This window comes from Dermacentor variabilis, chromosome 3 (genome assembly GCF_050947875.1).
Source record: "Dermacentor variabilis isolate Ectoservices chromosome 3, ASM5094787v1, whole genome shotgun sequence".
NCBI lineage: Eukaryota > Metazoa > Arthropoda > Arachnida > Ixodida > Ixodidae > Dermacentor > Dermacentor variabilis.
The window spans coordinates 145,701,932-145,721,353 of record NC_134570.1 but is presented as its reverse complement, the minus strand read 5'-3'; the positions used below and the strand labels follow the sequence as shown (position 1 = coordinate 145,721,353).

The 19,422-nt window shown below is 45.6% G+C and overlaps 1 protein-coding gene across 1 annotated transcript in view; it reads left to right on the top strand.

Annotated features, from left to right (window-relative positions):
• The window catches only part of LOC142574252 (techylectin-5A-like), a 62,786-nt gene that overhangs the window by 38,511 nt on the left and 4,853 nt on the right, over positions 1–19,422 (top strand). Inside the window, exons 3-5 of the mRNA XM_075683381.1 lie at positions 2,929–3,071; positions 9,367–9,472; positions 10,698–10,865. Coding sequence (XP_075539496.1) covers positions 2,929–3,071; positions 9,367–9,472; positions 10,698–10,865 — 417 coding nt within the window. The remainder of the gene's footprint in view (positions 1–2,928; positions 3,072–9,366; positions 9,473–10,697; positions 10,866–19,422) is intronic.

The following is a 19,422-nucleotide window of genomic DNA, read 5'->3' as shown; positions in this document are numbered from 1 at the left end:
TTGTACCTTATACGTCATAGCCTTGGCTAACGCTCGCCAAGTAGAATATTCAACACCTTCAAGCTGCAATATGGCCTGTATTTTTTTTTCTCAAGGCAAAGAAATGCACTACACGGTTCTGGAATCCTCCTTGAACATAGAGGCGCACCTTTTCTGTGTGCTTAATTTTGTTTCTTTCGTAAGTGTGAAGAATAGCTTCTGTGGCCAGCGGACGCTGTCGGGCCTGCAATGCTTCCAAAGAGCATAGTGAAATACTGAAAGTTCGCTTCAGTACCCGCGTCCACTTTTAGCTTTACGGCATGGCCAAATATGCGAGTAATAACAAGCCAATCAGGCCTTCGCTTTCGATAGTGAGGCTACCAGCAGCGAATACTTGAGAAAGTCAAAATATTGCTATTGCTGCCTTGTACTACGTCGTTTCGCTGGGCTGCGTTGTCAGCCCTCGGTTATTTCGTTCTGTAGCACACAGAAAAATGGTTTAGCTTGTTGCACTGGGCAGCAGTTTTAGCAAAAGCTGGGCATGGTCTTGCATTGTGAACCCCGACACAGTAACTGCTTCTGCTTTATACTTGGCATCTCTCTTGCTGCTTTTCTTTGACGTGCTTTACCGAAAGAACACTGGTTTTCCTCGCCCCACGTGCTACTTCGCGCAAGACCAACCTATTCTGCTTTTTCTCCCTCTATAGCCGTCTCAAGTGCTGAATCCTTCTTCGCTAATCTATTTCTCTCGAAGGTTGTTGATTGTAGTTCCGCAAACTCCCTGATCCCACAACACCCAGTCTCTCAATCTGCCAAACACAGCTGCTTTGTTTCAACTGTAGGTTCATGAAGAACTGTTCAAATGACTCTCCATCCGCTTGTATTCTATGGCAAAACACGTATCTCGAATATGTTTTGTTGGTTTGCGATGAACAATATACCTCGAAAGCTTCCACCAGTTTGTCGTAGTTCGCATTGTCTTTATCGCTGATCAATACTTAAAACGATGACCTCTTGGCCGGCGAGGTGAAGAAAGATGGCTGCTTTCGGAGTCATACTGAGTTGCTTTTGTGGCTCTTTTGGCCCTGTTGCGATGAAGTAAGGCTGCAGTCAATGCTTCAACTTCCGCCAGTTGTCAGGCGCATTTGCGCCAAGCCGTGGTGACTCTGGCGGCGGAATCTCTATCATGGGTTTAGCAGAGGTCGGCGACGTGGGCTGGCCACTTATGGTACCACGTATCTTACTGATTTCACACGTGCATCAGTGCCTCGGTAATCAGTGGCGTTTATTATCAGCGGCATGCTTTACATCGAAGCTGTATATGCCTAGGCGAAACACTCGTGGTCCGATCATAAAAACACTACTGTGGGGGCATGAGCCAATGTTTAGGGGTATGGGAAGTGGTATGAACCATAACATCCGTCTTACTTGACGGACGGGCAAAGTTCTCGTTGAGTTGAAACACAACCTGAAACACCGCCCACGTACTCCGTGCAGATGGCAAACCAGCGAAGCTGAAATTTGCGGCCCCAGTTTTTATATTGCGTAGACGTTGTCGCTGCTCTGCCTCGCGGATGTGAAACGCCTGATCCTCGGCCTGACTTTGCCGCTTGCGCTCCGCATTGCGGGCCCAGTCTTCTGCAGAGGCATCGGCGCGACGCCAGCGAGAACTCTCCCGCTCGTGCTCTCGGCGCTGCTGCTCGTAGGCCAGCTGCTCCTCAGTAGAATGAATGATGCGTGACCTAACCATTGCGAAGTCGGAGAGGTAGAAACGACGTCACTGTATTGTAGGCAATGGCGCGGCACAGCTTCGGTTAGAGCGTTTCTGTGGTCGGACCGCCAGCGTGTCATGGTGCAGACAACACCATGGCGGCTCAGTTAAAGAAGCACATTTAAAGGGAATCTGTATATGCCTAGGCGAAACGCTCGTGGTCCGACCACAGAAACCCTCGGGTGGGAGCAACGGCGCCCCATTGGCTTCGGAAGTAGTGACGTCATTTCTCTGTGGCAGCAGGGAACACGCGCAAAAATGTCTCTCGGATTTCGACATAGGTTCAAAAATGTGTCCCTGTCTTCAAGTTAATGAAATATGCGGCCCTGGTGTGTCATTTGGTAGCTAAAGTGCACAGCTGAGTCATAGACACTATGAATAATAATGCATTAGGAAACGCAAATGTGTTACATATTTCAGAAACACCCCTCCATGAAAGTGAATATGCGAAGGCCAGTGTGTGGCATTTAAAAAAAACCCTGTGATAAACAGAAGTCACACACTTGCGTAATCTGTTTGGGAAACACAGAGACTTAACCAATAATTGAAAATGAGTTCAACAAACCGTTGGAATTAATCCAGACATAAACGTCTGGTTTACCATCTGTAGCAGCTGCATGGGCGGTGTTTTTTTTTATGCAGACCCAGCTTGTACAGCGGTGCCAGCGTACTACACGGTACAATGTGCGCTAGCTCTTACGGGCGTTTGAAAAAAAAATTGCTGTAGCGTTGCGTATTGCGGGCAACTGTCATCAATACGTGGGTGAGCCTGAGATGTGAATCCATCAAGAAAACTTTATAAGAATCGGGGCCCGCGTTCACAAAAAAGCCCTCTCTATAAACTTTTAATAAGATACTAGCTTTTAAGGTAAGATACGAGATTATGGTAATAAGATACCAGTGAACTCATACATTTTAAATATCCAAAGTGGTCAGCGAATAACAAGCGCCATTGAGGGACGGTAAGCTGTGATACCTCGGCCCTGGACATTCATGAAATGGCAATTACAGGAGAACAACCACGTTGGCGCTATATAAGCGATGCTGTCAGCCTATACCGTAATGCGAAACTTAGCGAAACAAGTTCTGCGGCAATGGCATATAAGCGAACAAGCAGATGTATACAAATATTATCATGCAGCTATAGAAGCTCTCTTGGCGTTATTTTGTTCTTTCAGAATCCTTTCATCCTCGACATTGCGCAGACCTCCTTCACAACGGCCAAAGCACTAGCGGTGTGTACACCCTGTTCCATGAGGCCACTAGCCCTTCAGGACAGAATGTATACTGCGACATGGAGACTGACGGCGGAGGTTGGACAGTAAGGACATTTTCATGGTCAGCACAATACGCTGTGATGAAGTGGGATGTTCCTATTGCACAAGCGAGTTTACAGTTCGATGAACTCTTAATGCCGTTTTAGCGAATTAAAATTTATCGCTCCCAGTGTGTATGAAGTCGAGCACAGTCCAGCTCCAGGACTTCTAAGAGTGCATATGTCTTCCACAGCTTCAATTAAGGCCACCTATGCGAAGTACTGTTGTGTTACAGGCGTTCTTGTGCAATATGCCCCCGTTAAAAATTCAAATAGGCCGCTGTTCGGCGCAACACTGTGTACATAAAATGCGCACGTGCAGCTGCTGCACCAGAATTAAAACTGCGCCATTTTATAAACTACACTAGGCACCATAGGCACCACCACTATGGTGGTGCCTATGGACCCACCACTATGGTGGTGCATTATGGCTGTTACCATGGAAGACCCCACTAAGATAATAAGCGAAAGCCTACATTCATCCCGCTTAAAGTGGATTCATAGTATACATCTTAGTGAATTTGTTTTATGAAAACATCATAGGAATAATGTCAATCTTTTGTTGACAATTGTGCGATCCCCTCTACCATACTTTCCCTTTCTAAAATGGTTACCGCGTCGGCATCACGTATAACCGAAAGAACGAGTATAGCAAAGTTTGCGAGAGAACGGGCGCCCCGCGAGGGAGGAAAATAGCCGTGTAAGGCACGATGTTGGAGAAGCATAGCAGAGAGGAGGGTGCGACGTCACCAGAAGGCGGAAGCGGAGGACGGTGTGGCGAAAGGGTGGGGAGGAAAGCGGAGTGCCGGCGGTGACCAGAAATACAGCCAGCGCAGAAAAAAATAAACACTGGCGTCGGCGTCGGACCCATTGCGCATGCACTATTTCGCCTTCGCCGTCACCGTCGCTAGAGAAGGCGCTCAGCGTGAGCCACGGAGCCCTGTGTTCACGCTTTGATTCTGAACGTGAACGACCAACCGTTGCAAATGCTTCAACTGCCGCTGCTGCTAAACGAGCTTAGATCTCCGAGCAGAGGCTCAGCGTCGCCGCACGGAGCACCCTGTCGTTCAGAATCATGGGCCGAATTCATAGTTTTTAAGCCGAAAGCCTTTGTAGGCTGATGGTGAAGTTTGTCTCAGCAGAGCTGACCGCCGGAGTGTCGCCCAAAATGTCATCACGACATTGAACATTGATTAAAGAATGAAAATTGATTGATGGTGACAGTTAGTGAATTATAACGCTATAATAGAGATTGGTAGAGGTTAATAATGATTACTAATGACTAGAAAATGACCAATATGTCTAACGACGGTTTGTAATGACCACAATGATTACAAAAACTAAAAATGCTTACTTGTGATCAGTAATGACTAGTAATGACTATGAAATACGTCTAAGGAGAACATCTAACGAGTACAATTGATTACAAATTATTAAAAATGCTTAGTAAGGACCAGTAATGACTAATAATGACTGAAATGACTTGTAATGACCACTGGTGACAATGATATGACCAACATGTATAACGGCGGCTTGTATATGACCACAATTGATTACAAATGACTAAAAATGCTCACTAGTGAGCAGTGATGAGTAAAAGAAAGAAGAGAAAGAGAAGAGAGAGAGAGAAACATTTATTAAACGAAACAGTGTCCCGAGCGAGGCCGGTTATCACCCTAAGGTGGGAAGGCTCTTTAGTTCAGGAACCCTCTGGCTTCGACTGCCCTCTTGGCCCTGGCGACAAGTTGTCGTTGGTCCTCCAGGTCCCCGAGGGTTAGCTTGGCCTCCCACGTTTCGAATTGGTCGTTTGCTTCTATTGCTCGTTTTCCGGGCATTTCTGGTTGTATTTCACTGCCTTCCTGCCACGGGCATTCCAGGAGCAAGTGTGCCAGAGTGTCGGGTACGTTGCAAAGTGGGCAGAGGTAGCCGTGGAGCATCGGGTAGAGGCGATGCATTATCGTTCCGTGCGTGTATGTATTACTTTGCAGGCGTCTAAGGATTAGGCTTTCTTCTTTGTCGAGTTTAGCGTGCGGTGGAAGGTACACTCGATGCTCGAGCCTGTAATGTTGCAATATGGCCGAATAGTTGGTTGTTACGGCTAGTGGCTTATCGGGTGGCTGTTTATCAAGTTCCTTGTTATTTTTGATTTTGACCAATTTTTCTGGCCCATAGCTTTTGGTTCTAAAGGTTTTACTTTTCTACTTGTTATGTTTCTGCTTTTGATGGGTTAGCATTCTTAGGATGATTTATGCACTTTCGGAGGCCTATGTATCTATATGTTTATCTACGTTTGTATCTGTGTTTGTATGTATGTATATAACCATTTCCCCGGCTGAAAAGTTCACTGGTACTCAGTTGTCGAATGGCTAGTTTATCGGGCTGCTGTGATAAGGTAACAGAGTTCGAAACCAACCATTGGCCCAACTTGGATCACTGAGTAGGTGGCAATGTGTACATATGTGTCGCTCTTTAAAGGACCTGTATCACGCCGACATGGGTCACAGTTGACGCGGCACTGGGTAGTGTTGATAATAATAATAATATTTGGGGTTTTACGTGCCAAAACCACTTTCTGATTATGAGGCACGCCGTAGTGGAGGACTCCGGAAATTTTGACCACCTGGCGTTCTTTAACGTGCGCCTAAATCTAAGCACACGGGCGTTTTCGCATTTCGCCTCCATCGAAATGCGGCCGCCGTGGCCGGGATTCGATCCCGTGACCTCGTGCTCAGCAGCCCAACACCATAGCCACTGAGCAACCACGGCGGGTTGGGTAGTGTTGAGACTCGGAGTGCCTTGTAGGCCAGGAATTCTCCAGGCACAGGCAGCAGTACATCGGGAGTAGGAACGAAAGAAAAAGGTGTAGTTTACGTATCTACACTGACGGCAGATATTGAAGCCCATCCTATGTAAGAGCACAATAAATGTCTTAGCTCACACATTTTAGCACACGTCAGGACACAGTCACTGCACCAAGTGTGTCTACATTTAAAACCATCGTCTTCACTGGGTGACTAAGCGCGGACAAGGGAATCTCAAGACTGCGTCTCGGCCAATCATAATCGAGGAACCATTCGCGACATCCCGTCTTTGGAGTTGCACCGCTCCCTCGGACTCCGTCTCCAATATTGCGCGATCCCCGCCGCCTACGAGGCTACCACGTGGCAATTTTGGAACCCGAAGCCAACATACTTCCCACAGAAGTCATAAAATTTGGCCCCTTGCATCAATTAGTGGGCTCTCCATGACGATGAGCTTGTGCGCGACAGACTACTGGCCTTTGTGGTCGTTACCGCTTCCGCAGAGGGTGGCGGTTGTTGTCGCCTCAGTGTGAGCTCCTTTGCCGGGACATCACAGTCAGTGTGGGCTCCCGTCGCCGTCTCGGATGGACGTTGATGAAAGGCATGCCGGGTGGGTAGAAGCCGAAGAACATGCACGGCGGATTTGAGGCATAACAGACTCATCCGACCTGAACGAGACCAGAAGCACAACATGTGGTCGCAAAAAATGCCGTCTTTTGCAACTCTAACTTTAATGTCTGTACCGCGAAGGTAAACAACGCATCGAACGGTCTAGCAACAATGCTTGCGGTTGTGCACACAGAGCTTCTGGGAGCAGCGAAAGTTCGGGTCCACAGCTTTCTGCCAACAGTTACAGCCTAACGCATTTCGTATCTTTTTTTTTTCGTCTCGGAAAAAAAGACATTTTACGGAACAAATAAAGGTTCAGGTTTACGGGGTGATAAATAATCACTTATTCGTCCATACTCTATAAAACATGCAAAAGAGATGTTGATTATGTGCACATCGCGTTCGGCTGCGAAGTTCCCGGATGGTACGCAGGTACTGCCACCGTCTCAAGATGATGTCGCTTCTCTCGAGTAGAGCAGAACAGAACCGGAAAACGTTTGCCCAATCGAGAGTCAATGGCTACAAAGCGTCTAATAAGAAATAACTATTTCTCTTGCCTGGTCCAACGATACATAATCAGTGTGTACTCGCACTATCACGTGGGGAGATATCGCGGTTTTCGTAACGTCGCCCGACAGACAGGCAAAGTGGAGGTGGACCAAAAAAAAAGTTTTGGCCTATCGCGGAGGCATGATTGCAGATTTGGAATAGAAAAGTTTGTAATAGCTTTACGTTATAGCGCTCTCGTGCGTAAATGTTGTACACGACTTTCCTGGCCTGGGCGTGGGCAGGTTTTCCTTCGACAAACCTCGCCACAGATGTGCTTCGGCTGGGGACACGGAACACTGTGGACGTTTGTCGGCAGGTGACGTGGACGTGCAGCACCCCCGCGACACTTTATGCGTTTAAAGGTGATGTAAAAAAGAGATACGGACGCCAGAAATCCGCAAAGCATGGAAAAGCGTGAAATAAATTTCGTCTACACGGCAACGTTTTTCTTGATTATTAAATTAATACCTTGCTTTAAAGAAGGGCAAGTTACTGTAAAATTTTTACTTAACCTGCATTGCGGAAATATTATTTGAATAGCGAACTACAACACACCGTGGTTGTTCAGTGGCTGTGGTGTTGGGCGGCTGATCACGAGGTCGCGGGATCGAATCCCGGCCACGGCAACCGCATTTCGATGGGGGCGAAATGAGACAACACCCGCGTACTTAGATTTAGGTGCACGTTAAAGAACCCCAGGTGGTCGAAATTTCCGGAGTCCTCCTCTACGGCGTGCCTCATAATCAGAAAGTGGTTTTGGCACGTAAAACCTCATAATTAAATTTTTAATAGGGAACTACATCCAAGGGCCTAACAAAACAGATGCAACTCAGCTCCGTAGCCTTGGCGGCACTGCCACAGAAAGTTGTCGCCTGGTATGAGAGCCCACTCCATCTAGGAACACTTTAAGTGTCTGAGCTCACTACATGTCTGAGCTTACACATACGAACACGCGTCAGGACCTACTCACTCAGCCAAAGGTGTCCGCTATTAAAGCAGTCGTGTTCCATAGGTGACTACACGCAGACCCGGGAATCACATACCTCCGTATCGGCCAATCATAATCGTTGAAGCACTGCACGAAAAAGATCCACGTCAGATAGTTCCGCAAGGACAGAAACCCGACACGTTCGCATGGTGGGCCACAGATATGTGCCACTCATGGATGAACCTTCCGCCAACTTTGGTCACTGAGTGTGCGCCAAGTGAGGGAACAATTCTCAGCGCTCGCAGGCTCCGGCATGCCACGCTTTTAGTCTCGGAGGCTACGCACGCACTTCTCGGAAGTGCGACTAGGTGGCGCAGCGTGTCCTGGAGTAAGAGTGATAGCGGAGCCTTGTTGCCGCATGACGTGTTTGTTAGCGTTCGCACGCACCGTTGCGCAATGCATTTCGGATGGCATGCGCAGGCTTCGTGGAGGCGGTGATAAGTTGTGTGGACTGTTCACCGAGAAGTGCCACAGAGGAGTCCCGCTGCAGTAAAGGCCTCATATATGTAACTCGTTTCGACAGCAGTACTACGTTGTGCCCATATTTCAATCCAACGCTAAGGCATTACCATCGATAGTCATCGTGAGATGCGTTTTGCCGCAATTTCTTTCTGCACACGAACACTCAGACCTCATTGTTTTTTCTGGGCACGGTACATGATTGAGTGATTGATTGGTGTACTGACTGAATAATTAATAATCGAGCCGCACAGGCGTCTGCTTACTGACACTACTTTGTCAGTATACATAGGCTGATAATTGCATTTGCTGGTATTTGCATCGGTACTGGTACTGGTACTTACTACGTAAATGCAGAATATGATGTCAGACGAGATATTCACCAACTCAGCAGCAGGAGCAGTAGCAACAGCCACGCTGAACACGAGAGTGTAGGGAAATAAGTGTTCGCTATATAAGCTGCCTTTAAATTACAGCATCAATGTCTTGTTAGAAGTTTTGTATCCTTGCCCTAATCTATAGCCGGCGTAACCTTGCTTTTCATCGGCGCAATTGCTATCCTTGGTTAATTTACACAGTCAGCACTCACTACGTTTATTTAGCAAATGCTGTGTTCTTTATTCTAAAGACGACAATCTATCTGTTTACAGATATTGTATTTCTAAATGGTTGCGATGTTCCTCTATCACCCATGTCACAGCGGCATATTATTGTGCCATAAAACAATGAGGTTTTTGTAGCCAACGTCTTTTTTATGTACGGCCCCTTATGGCTGAAAAAATATTTCATTGTTCTGCGCCGACTTTGGCCGCTACCGATATCGTAAAAGCGAAGGCAGTGCGACAAGTTTTCGTGTACTTATGATTATTTGATAATGGCATTTTCCTTATTTTAGGTTATCCAACACCGCGGACAGTATGGAAACCCTGTGTACTACTTCTACCGAAACTGGACCGAATACGCCTACGGATTCGGAAATCCCGCTGAAGAATACTGGATCGGTGCGATGCAGCCTGTAGAGTGCAAGAAGACATATATTGGTTCTGGGGGAGTGTTGCAAGGGTCACTGCTCGGCACATGAGCGTTGAGAGCTTTTTGGACAATCGCACATGACGAGCCATTCTGCCTTTCCAAAGAAAGCAGCAGATTAGTGTCTCAATGAAAATGAGTGTGCCAATGACTTTCACTAATGGGCTATTTCACCAACTTCTGCATGCATAAAAAGCATGTGGGGAAGTACAATTCTAAATTATTAATCTTGCTCATCCACCCTATACACTCTGGTTGCCTACGGGCATTCAGATGCATTCGTCGGCCAACGCGAATGCAACACAGTTTCGCCTAATATTCCCTATCCAAGGAGAACTTCGTGAGGTTCTGCAAGTGTAGGAAATTTGGCATTCCAGTTTGAAGCTATTGTGCTTAATGTCCCGAGCTTTGCATTGTACTACAAGACACATGCTTTTGTTGTAGACATAGGAATTTCTAGATTTCAAGCTTTTCTCTGTTTTAAGCTTGCCGATTATCGGCTCTTTCCATAGAGAAGGTTTAGGTTTTGGTCAACGCTATTCTTTCTAAAGTTACTGCAATCGCACTTTTCCTTCGCTTCAACAGTTGTCTTGTAAAAATCATCTCTGCCTCTTGCATGTATTGGAATAGAGCAGTTGCAATTGATCCGGAGCTAAAATTTTCTTTTAACATTAATTGAAACGTAATTTACAGCCGTTTTGTTGCCTTTTTTTCCCAATTTCGCCACTATCGGGCTGAGGTCTCTGGTAATAAAGCCCAAACAATCAAATCAGACAATGTTATTCATTTCAAGAAGAGAAGAGAAAAGGGATAGCAAGATAATCGCTGCACGAAATGTTGTTTGACTAAGCCTGTCCCTCTGCGGTCGCGGTCTGAGGTTGCAGACTCGTGCTAAGTAATGCAAAGTGATACACACGAGGCATTGCTGAAAGTGTTTGTACATTTAATGAGTAGGTATTTCCGCAAATGACTATCAGGATTCGTCGACGTCCTAGAGTGGAACTTGAAAAGTTACCTCAAGTTGGTTGAGGCTAAATGAGGATCCCAATAGATGAGGTTTCGTGGAAAATCACCGTTTTCTGCTTTGGGACCAGTGTTCATCTAATGGTATCAGTTTTACAATACACTTTTGCTACTTCACGAAGTTATAGCGTAATTTCCAAGCCCTACTTTCGATAAATACTTTCTTGCTTACAGGCAACAACGCACTCCACGTTCTCACTACCGGTGATGAGAAGATGGATCTGCGTGTCGTACTGAGCAACAGCACGGAAGAAACTGTCTCCCTTGACTACCAGAATTTCACAGTAGCGAGTGAAAAGCAAGGCTTTAGGCTTCATCTAGGAAGTTATACAGGAAATAGAGGTGAGAACTCAAAGTATGCGCACTCTCTAGCCATCCTTTGTTGTGTGCAGGTGTGTATAGTGTACGTTCGTCACATCGGATAGACACATTGGTAAGATAGAAACTCAATAGCGTCCCACAAAGAGTTCATCTGTATTTGGTATTTACTTCGCCAACACAGCAACAAAACGAAACATTTCACAAAAGCAGCGGCACACATGTCTCCTAAAAATGTATGAAGTGCTAATTAATATTATTATGTGCGTCATAACTACGTCGAGTACATGTTCGAATGCGCAGCCCTTTCAATGCAAACATGACATATGACGCGGTCGTTTATATATTTCTCACTGCTTATGAATTTGTCTATAAATCTCACCTTCATGTTGCCTTTCGCCATGTTACCAATCACAAGCTCCACCTTACCAGCGGTGTCATATCCTTTTCATCATAAAAATTCGCGCAGAAACGCCTCTGGAATTCAACTAAGTACGTTTCAGCATTGTGCCGCTTACTCATCACCACACAGCCCGATAAAACTATGAATATTACGAAACTTGAACCTACCAGTATAAACGATAGGGCTGCAGCAACACAAACTGCTGCGGACGGCGGCGCAAAGTGTATTGATAGCCCAAGAAAGCTACTGCAGGTGACGTAGCTTTATGCGTGACGACGCGCCGATCATTATTATCCGTTATCGCTCCGTAACGCCTTATACATCCACGTCGAACCATTACAAACCGTAATGAACCGTACTCAGATGGAGGCTGCGTGTGACGCGGCCTCTCGTTCCCAACATGAAAGCAATCTGCGGTTGTAACAGAGTGCGTCCAGTGCTGATAGCTTCGTGCGGGCTGTGTTCTCATCACTTCGTTAGCGTTGAAGCAATAGACAACAGGAAGGTCAAATCGATCGCTGATTCGGGCCCTGTCTTGAATGGGATCGTCTTACGGAACGGATTGACGGAAGGACTGATGGGCGAACAGCCTTCCTCTTTTGGTAGGCATACAAATGCTTAAGCATTCAAAATCGATCAGTTCAAAGCATGCAAGGTCATTCGTTATTCTACAGATCAGAACGAGACCTCATCACAGCTAAACAAGAAATGCAAATCCTGTAGGTGCATATTCGATATATTTGAATGTCGATACGAGGGTTTGGAGGAAGTGAAACACCACGCCTTGTATATTTTGAATTTGCGTGCTTGAGTAAAACACGCGTCTTTTTAGGGCTCATAAGTGACTATAGTGCTATTTTTGGGCGTAATAGAGAGTCAGAGACATGCAAAAACGCTTTTGGTATGGTGGTCGCCTGCCGAACTGCTTTTTGGAAAGAAATGAAGTTTATTTCAGCATAAAAAGAAAGTACATGTACTGGGAGCCCACACAATAAACTCATGGGAGTTCAATTTGTGTGCACCCTTTTTGCGCAACTCGCAACTTTTTTCGGTATGACATTAAATGTCGAAAAAACGTCATGTCACACTTCCAGGCTTGAATGAACAAGAAATGTGTATTCGAAGGAAAAATAGCAGTTCTGAATTATTGTAATAATATATCAGGCATTTAGCCAAGGAATTTGCATCTTAACATCAAAAACATCAAGAAAATATATTTGCCGGTCCCGTAGCAAAACGGTCGCAAAACAATACATTTGCGCCAAAACAATCCTTATATGCACTGAGGGCGCCTATAATAGTCGGTAATACAATTTTACAATTTATCATTTTGTATGTTAAAAAGTAATGTTGTTGTGTTAGAGCTACATGCAGCGTTAAATAAAAATAGCCGGTACTCTTTTATTCCACTGACTAATTAGTGTAGATGTAGGCGGGTATTCTACAGGTAGTATGTTAACGGGTCCAAAAATATGCTTCGTGTGCTCAAGAAGGAATTATCGATAACTGAACGGGAAGCATACAATTACAATATAAAAAGCTTTTGAATAAATTTGGTAGTTCTCATGCAAACCGGATGGCAATATCTTGTTGCCACTAAATGGCAACAATTTATAGAATTGTGAAGCAGTACTTCCCATTTTCTGGCATATGAAAACCTTTGATACGACAGCATTCCAAAAGTACCAAACATTTCTATGAAACCTCATCAATAGGAAAATCCCAGTACTGGCTTTGTAGAAAATTTACTCCCAAGCACTTTGCAGTAGGCACATTCTGAAGGTACGCATTTAAGAAGGGGAGGTTGATGCTAGCAGTTAAATCTTTGTTTTTGGCATGGCAGTAACCTACTTCTCTTTTTAAAGTTTTCACAGATAGCTCGCTATAACGGGAATCTGTTTCTCTTAGCAAGGAATACAAAGAACTGGCAAAGAATGCCAATAATGCCCTCATTTTCTGTTTTCAATACTACTGTTTTCCTCATATGCTGGTGTAAGCTCACCGCTATGGAAAAGAATCTACTGCCATAGTAGTCCAAGAAATTGGAAGTGCGTTGACGCTATCTCAAGCAGCGAGCAGTAAACGAGAGCAAATTTCAAGACGCAAGACCGGAGACGGCTGAGCGAATACGCTCATACACAAACTTGGGGATCGTAAAGAAGCTCCCGATGTACCTAAGTAGTATGTAAGGCAGCACTATGGAAGGTCGCAAGCTCTCAACTTATAATCGCTTGCATCTTTCGATGTGAATTTCTTATTAGATAGCATTAAGGCTACGTTGACACTTGTTCTCATAGCGTGCGGAAGCGCCAAAAGCCGGCCCACTTTCTCGTCCAAACAGTCGTGAAACCAGATGACGATCCTGGTTGGTCTCGGACTGATTTCCTCCCCACTGCAAAAAGTGGAATGTCGTTCAACTTGAGCGCAAGTGCCACAGGTGTCAAGCGTCCGGTCACAAATTGAACAAAGCGCCCACAATGTCACTGGCTATGCTAAGCGACGCGATCAGAAATAAACTATTTCACTAAGATAGTACTCAGCTTCTACAAGGACACCTTGCACACAAGCGAGATTGGGAAAAAATTTCCCAAGGTATAGAGATCAGCAAAAGGTGCAGCAGCAAAGCGTTGCCATATCCAAACTTCCAGCATGGCGGATCCACCGCCTCTGCATCCGGGACGCGAGCTTCTTCAGCTGCTCCTTGTACATCTGCAGGAAACAACAGGTTAAATACAATAGAGCTTTTTATTCGTCTTTTCTATCTATCGTTAAAATTCATTGCCGGCGAAGTCGCCCACAATCATTCTCTTTGATCACCCATGCATTGATGAATGAACTTGCTTTTTGAGATGTGCTGAGAAGCGCCACAAAATGACAAAATTTGCTCACAGCAGGTAAATTTCGGGAAGGCGGCGATAGCAACGCAAATGTGAATAGTTTGGGCGTGTGGGGAAAAAATGCACTTGTTTCGGTCTTTTTACTCTATTTTCGCTTCCCAAGTATGAACGAAGATAAAGCCTAGAAGTAAGGCCAGGGCACCACAACACTCGCCAACGCTCGCCAAAGCTGTTGCGAAGCTGTTGTCTCAATAACTCATGCATTTCCTTCTTTCCAAGATGCAATGAAGCACCCATCTAGTTAATGCACGTGTTTTCTCTGCACTTCCACTCATAAAGAAGAAAAAGCACCGAATTCTACTCGGACTCCTCCAAAGCCATCCGCAATATTTTATCCGCCGAACTACGCGCTCAGGGAACGACACATTATAAATATTAGCTCCATGCAAGATCCCAAAGTTTGAGAGTTCGCGTTTCGTGGACAGATTATCACGCGTATTGTTCTTACTATCTGACGGATACCATTTTTCACTGGCAGGGCATATAAACACTTGATTCACGGTTTCATAGTGATTAGCTTCAAAGTGACAATGCGGCTTTCCAGCCATAATGAACAACCATGAAGTCACAGAAATTGCACAATCCTTGCCCCGAAACATTCCCCCTGCTCTTGCTGGAAATTGCTATAGATATATTTCTTAGTGGTCTATTTTACATTAGCATTTTATGATGTCTTAGACTGTGGCGCTTTCTTCGCAAGTGATAAAACTATACCTAGTCCGTTCAGCACAAATGCATCATTCGAATGTGAACAGCGTTTCACCAAGTGCCTTTCAAGGGATCCTGCAACACCTTTTACCAATGTCGCGCCGCGCATTTCACATTAAAGAACCCAGTTTGGAAATATTTTGCAGTAAAAAGAGCATTTCAATCCTTTCAGTAAAAGCCGAGTTGCCGGCATTCAAAGATCGCCTCTCTTGCCCTCCATGGTGCCACCACTCCTCTTCGACAATTCGCACTGCAGATGCTACGGTGGCCGCAACGCTCCGCCCACTTAATAGGGCGAAATACCAACTTTGTTTCATATGTCCGCGTAGACACCACTACTTCACGTTTCGTGGCCTACGACACTTAGTGTGCGCTGCTTTTGAAAGATCGCTTCTCACGCCAAATATTTAGCGGGCTGCGCCATGAATGCGCAGTGTATCTGCCGCTCTACAATCAGCTTCTCCCCAACATAGGCCACTGAGTCTGTGCGACTGGGCTTAAGGGAAGCGAAGGAAGAATTATGAGCAGTCTCAGCAATTCGGAGTAGATTGCACATAGTTGTAATAGGAAACGGTCCTCAATTTTATCGGTGACCTGATTCAGTGACTATCTCTATTAGAACTGTTGCGACTGTGGTAGGAATTAGTGACTCCTATTTAACAACGCACGCAAACGTCTTTAGGTCAGTATGTACGACTACACTGTTTGGATCGCAGGTCTCATCAGGGCCGTTGACGCACGGCCTACACCGAAGGTAGACAGGCAGCAGGCTGCACCACTTCTTTCCTTTGCCAATTTTTCTTTCTTTCTAATAATACAACATGTCACAGTGTGTCTAGCAAGTGTGACGCACGGCCTACACCGAAGGTAGACAGGCAGCAGGCTGCACCACTTCTTTCCTTTGCCAATTTTTCTTTCTTTCTAATAATACGACATGTAACAGTGTGTCTAGCAAGAAACGCGAGTGAGGAGCCTGGTTGACGCATTACGTATTTCTCAGTGTTCGCACACACCGACGTGCCATGCTTTTGGGTGGCTACAGGCAGGCTTCGCTGTGGCGGCGCTAGATGGCGCCTAATGTTCTACTAAGTATGGGAGCCTGCATTTAAGCGCTGTTGCATGTAGACTCCTTATACTATAAAGGGAAGCGCGTAAGATGAGTGCCGCTGCAGCTGACGACTCTTACAGAACTCGTTCCGACGATGCAATACGTTGTGCCGCCATATTGATTAAATGCTAAACACGAGATGCATGAAGAGCCTTCTGCCGATTTTTATCATAGTGGAGCGACACATTCGCAGTGGCACATAACTGGTTACCTCACAAAAATGGTACCTAGCAGGTCCCGCATATACGGTGACGCATGTCAGTGTGTAAAGGCTTCGTTGAAAAACGAAACGCATGCCCTCATTACCCTATACCGAGTGACCCATGCTTAGCCGATGGTTGGTTTCGACGCTGATCCCTCAGCACAGCAGCTTGAAGCGATACCCAATCAGCCATGGACAACCCAGTGATCTATGTAGGCGGGAAAACGGATAGATAGATAGATAGATAGATAGATAGATAGATAGATAGATAGATAGATAGATAGATAGATAGATAGATAGATAGATAGATAGATAGATAGATAGATAGATAGATAGATAGATAGATAGATAGATAGATAGATAGATAGATAGATAGATAGATAGATTCATGTAAATGACAAGTAATTCCCACTCAATCCCACTGCGACACGTTTTGGAGGAGACGGACGGATTGCTGTCTTGAACACATTCATTGTGATACGCGCAGTTATAAAAATTGGTGCTTAAGAGGAAGCTTTAGCTCGGGCCCAACTCCGACGCGGCCTATTCAAATGCATGTAAAACGCAAAAACGTTTTTATGAGATAACCCCTGTACCAATTTTAATGAAATTTGTTGCATTTGAAAGAGAAGGTTAAATTCTAGTGACTGTTGGAAGCCGAATTTTGATTTAGGGCTTGAATTTTCTTAAAACGATTTTCAAATATTTGACCGTTAGAAAAAAATAGAAGCACGAAGTTTACAAATTCATAGCTCTGCATCAAGAACTGATATCGCGGTTCTGTAAACGGAATCTATTAGATCATTCAAAGCGGACAAATTCAATATGTCATTTTACATCTTACGTGAATTTGTTACGTTGGTTACAACGGTTTTGCAAAAGTTGTATTTTCCTATGATTAATTTTTTTTATATTCATGTGTAACATATCAATTTTGTCCGCTTTAGATGTACTATTAGATGCAATTCACAGAATTGTATTATCATTTTTAGTGGTTGAGTTACAGAGTTTTAAACTTGATAGTTTCGTTTTTTGAAAATGTTCGATTTTTGCCAATCTTTAATAAAAAATTGACGACCTAACTCAAAAATTCAAAACCAACAGTCACTAGATTTTAGGTTTGTCTTTTAAGTGCCACAAACCTAGTCAAATTTGGTGCAGTGGTTGCTGAGAAAAATGAATTCTCCTTTTACATGTATTTAGATAGGAGCACTCGAGCTAAAGCTTCCTCTTAAGATCACTTCCTCCAGAGCGATCACTGCTTCTAGCGTGTTATTCCTGAAGGTCGCCGGCATCCTTTAAGCGTGTTAACGCAGAGCTACGAAGGCGGTGCGCAGGACCTAATCACAGTCCTCCAGTTGTGTTTCGTCTTGTCGCTGTTGAGGTCTCTTCAGTGCAGGTACGCAACATCGCTTCTCAGAACATAAATGTTGGCACATTAGGTGAACCGCCTCCCCAGAGTCCGACGTCATAGCCTGGAAAGTCATAGCCTGGAAAGTTCATGATTGGATGCTTGAGCCGCCGCGAGTGAAAACACGGAACGGTGGACAGAACGTTTCGGGGCACTGATGGTAACACAACTGAAAGCGCCCGATAACCTATTTAGGCAGCCATTGACGTAGCTTGTGTCCGTCGTGAATGCGGCAAAAAATTTGGATGCCGGAGCTCTTAGGAGTATGGGTGGCACTGCAGGGACGTAAAGCCAAAACAAGTAATTTGTGATCAATAAAAATTTTAAATTCTCTTCCAAGAACCATACGCGAGCAATTATACGTACCCCATTGCCTCACAACATGCACCCCCAACACCACGCGGGGAGACGTAAAACCATGGCACAACACATGAACCAAAGCTACTCCAACAACAAGAAGGTGGTGTTCACCGACGCTGCCCGTTATCGAGACAGGAAGAGTTTCGTGGCCGCAGTTAGTAGCCACCGAGGCAACCTCCTCACGAGGGTCACCGTGAACACGGCACATGTCGAAGCGGCAAAGGAAGCGACCATACCACTGGCCCTCACACAAACCAAAGCGACATACGCGATCTGCGATTCGCAAACGCCAATTTGCAATTTTGCAAATGGGCCCAACTCGCAAGAGGTGTATCACATACTCCAGCGACATCCCATACACCAGGGAGATTTCGATAACCGAAGGCACTTGCTATAGATTCCGCCACACACTGCATTGAGCACCCCCAACGAAGGGTCTCACTGCGTTGCTCCAGGCCTCACTCACCGACCATCATCGGAGGAACAGCCCCCGCGGGGTGTTGCAAACGTCTGGGCATGGGAGGATCGTTTGACCAGGTTCCACGACATCACGACACACTACCAGTTACAAAGATGCACATACCCTTTCTTTCACGCTAGGTTAGACAGGATGCAAGCAGTATACTTCAGACAATTGCAAACTGATTCTTACAGAAACTCCAGACTCATGCACGCCATATATCCAGACATATGCACTACAAACAGATGCACATGCCACACTTAATCACACGTAATGGGAATGTCAGCACTTAACACACAAGTTGGGCAGTGCCGACCCCTCCTTCGCTTCCACCGCCAGCCTCCGCTCGCGCTGGAAGACCGCACTGCTCAGCTCGAACCTGACAGCACAACTATGGGCCACCCAGCGAGCCGAGGGAGCCGCTTCGAGACAAGGTCTCGGAACCGCGTCCGCGGCGGGTGCCCAGACCCACTAAAAAGAGGCCGGACTCAAATGTCCTTTATTTGAAAATAAAGTTTACGATCTCTCTTTCGCCCTTGAAGGAAGCACTTAAAATGGTTCACTGCTAGATAGACCGCGAGGAGCTTCCGTTCGAATGTACTGTATGGCGTTCAGTGTCGCGTAACTTGCGAGAAAAGTATATGGACGACGATGCAGCATTATTCTACTGATGAAGAGCAGCTCCCATGGCTTCTGAAGAAGCGCCCACCATAAGAATAGTGGGAGCCATCTGGGAAGGGTGATGCAAGAGGACGGCTTGTTCAAGTTCGGTCTTAACGGCGGCGAAAGCTTGATCAACAGCCATGTCACAAGGAAGTGCTACAGACTATGCTTTCGAAATGGAGATGAGTGCTTCAAGAGGCTGCACCAACTGAGAGCATGAAAGGATGAAACGGCTATAAAAATTGACAAGTCCCAGAAAACGTAGCAAGCTCCGTTTGGACTTTGGTGGCGGGTAGCCGATGATGGCCTGAACCTTGTCTGGCAGCGGAGTGATGTCATGATTCGTGGTGTGAAGTCCCAGAATATCGA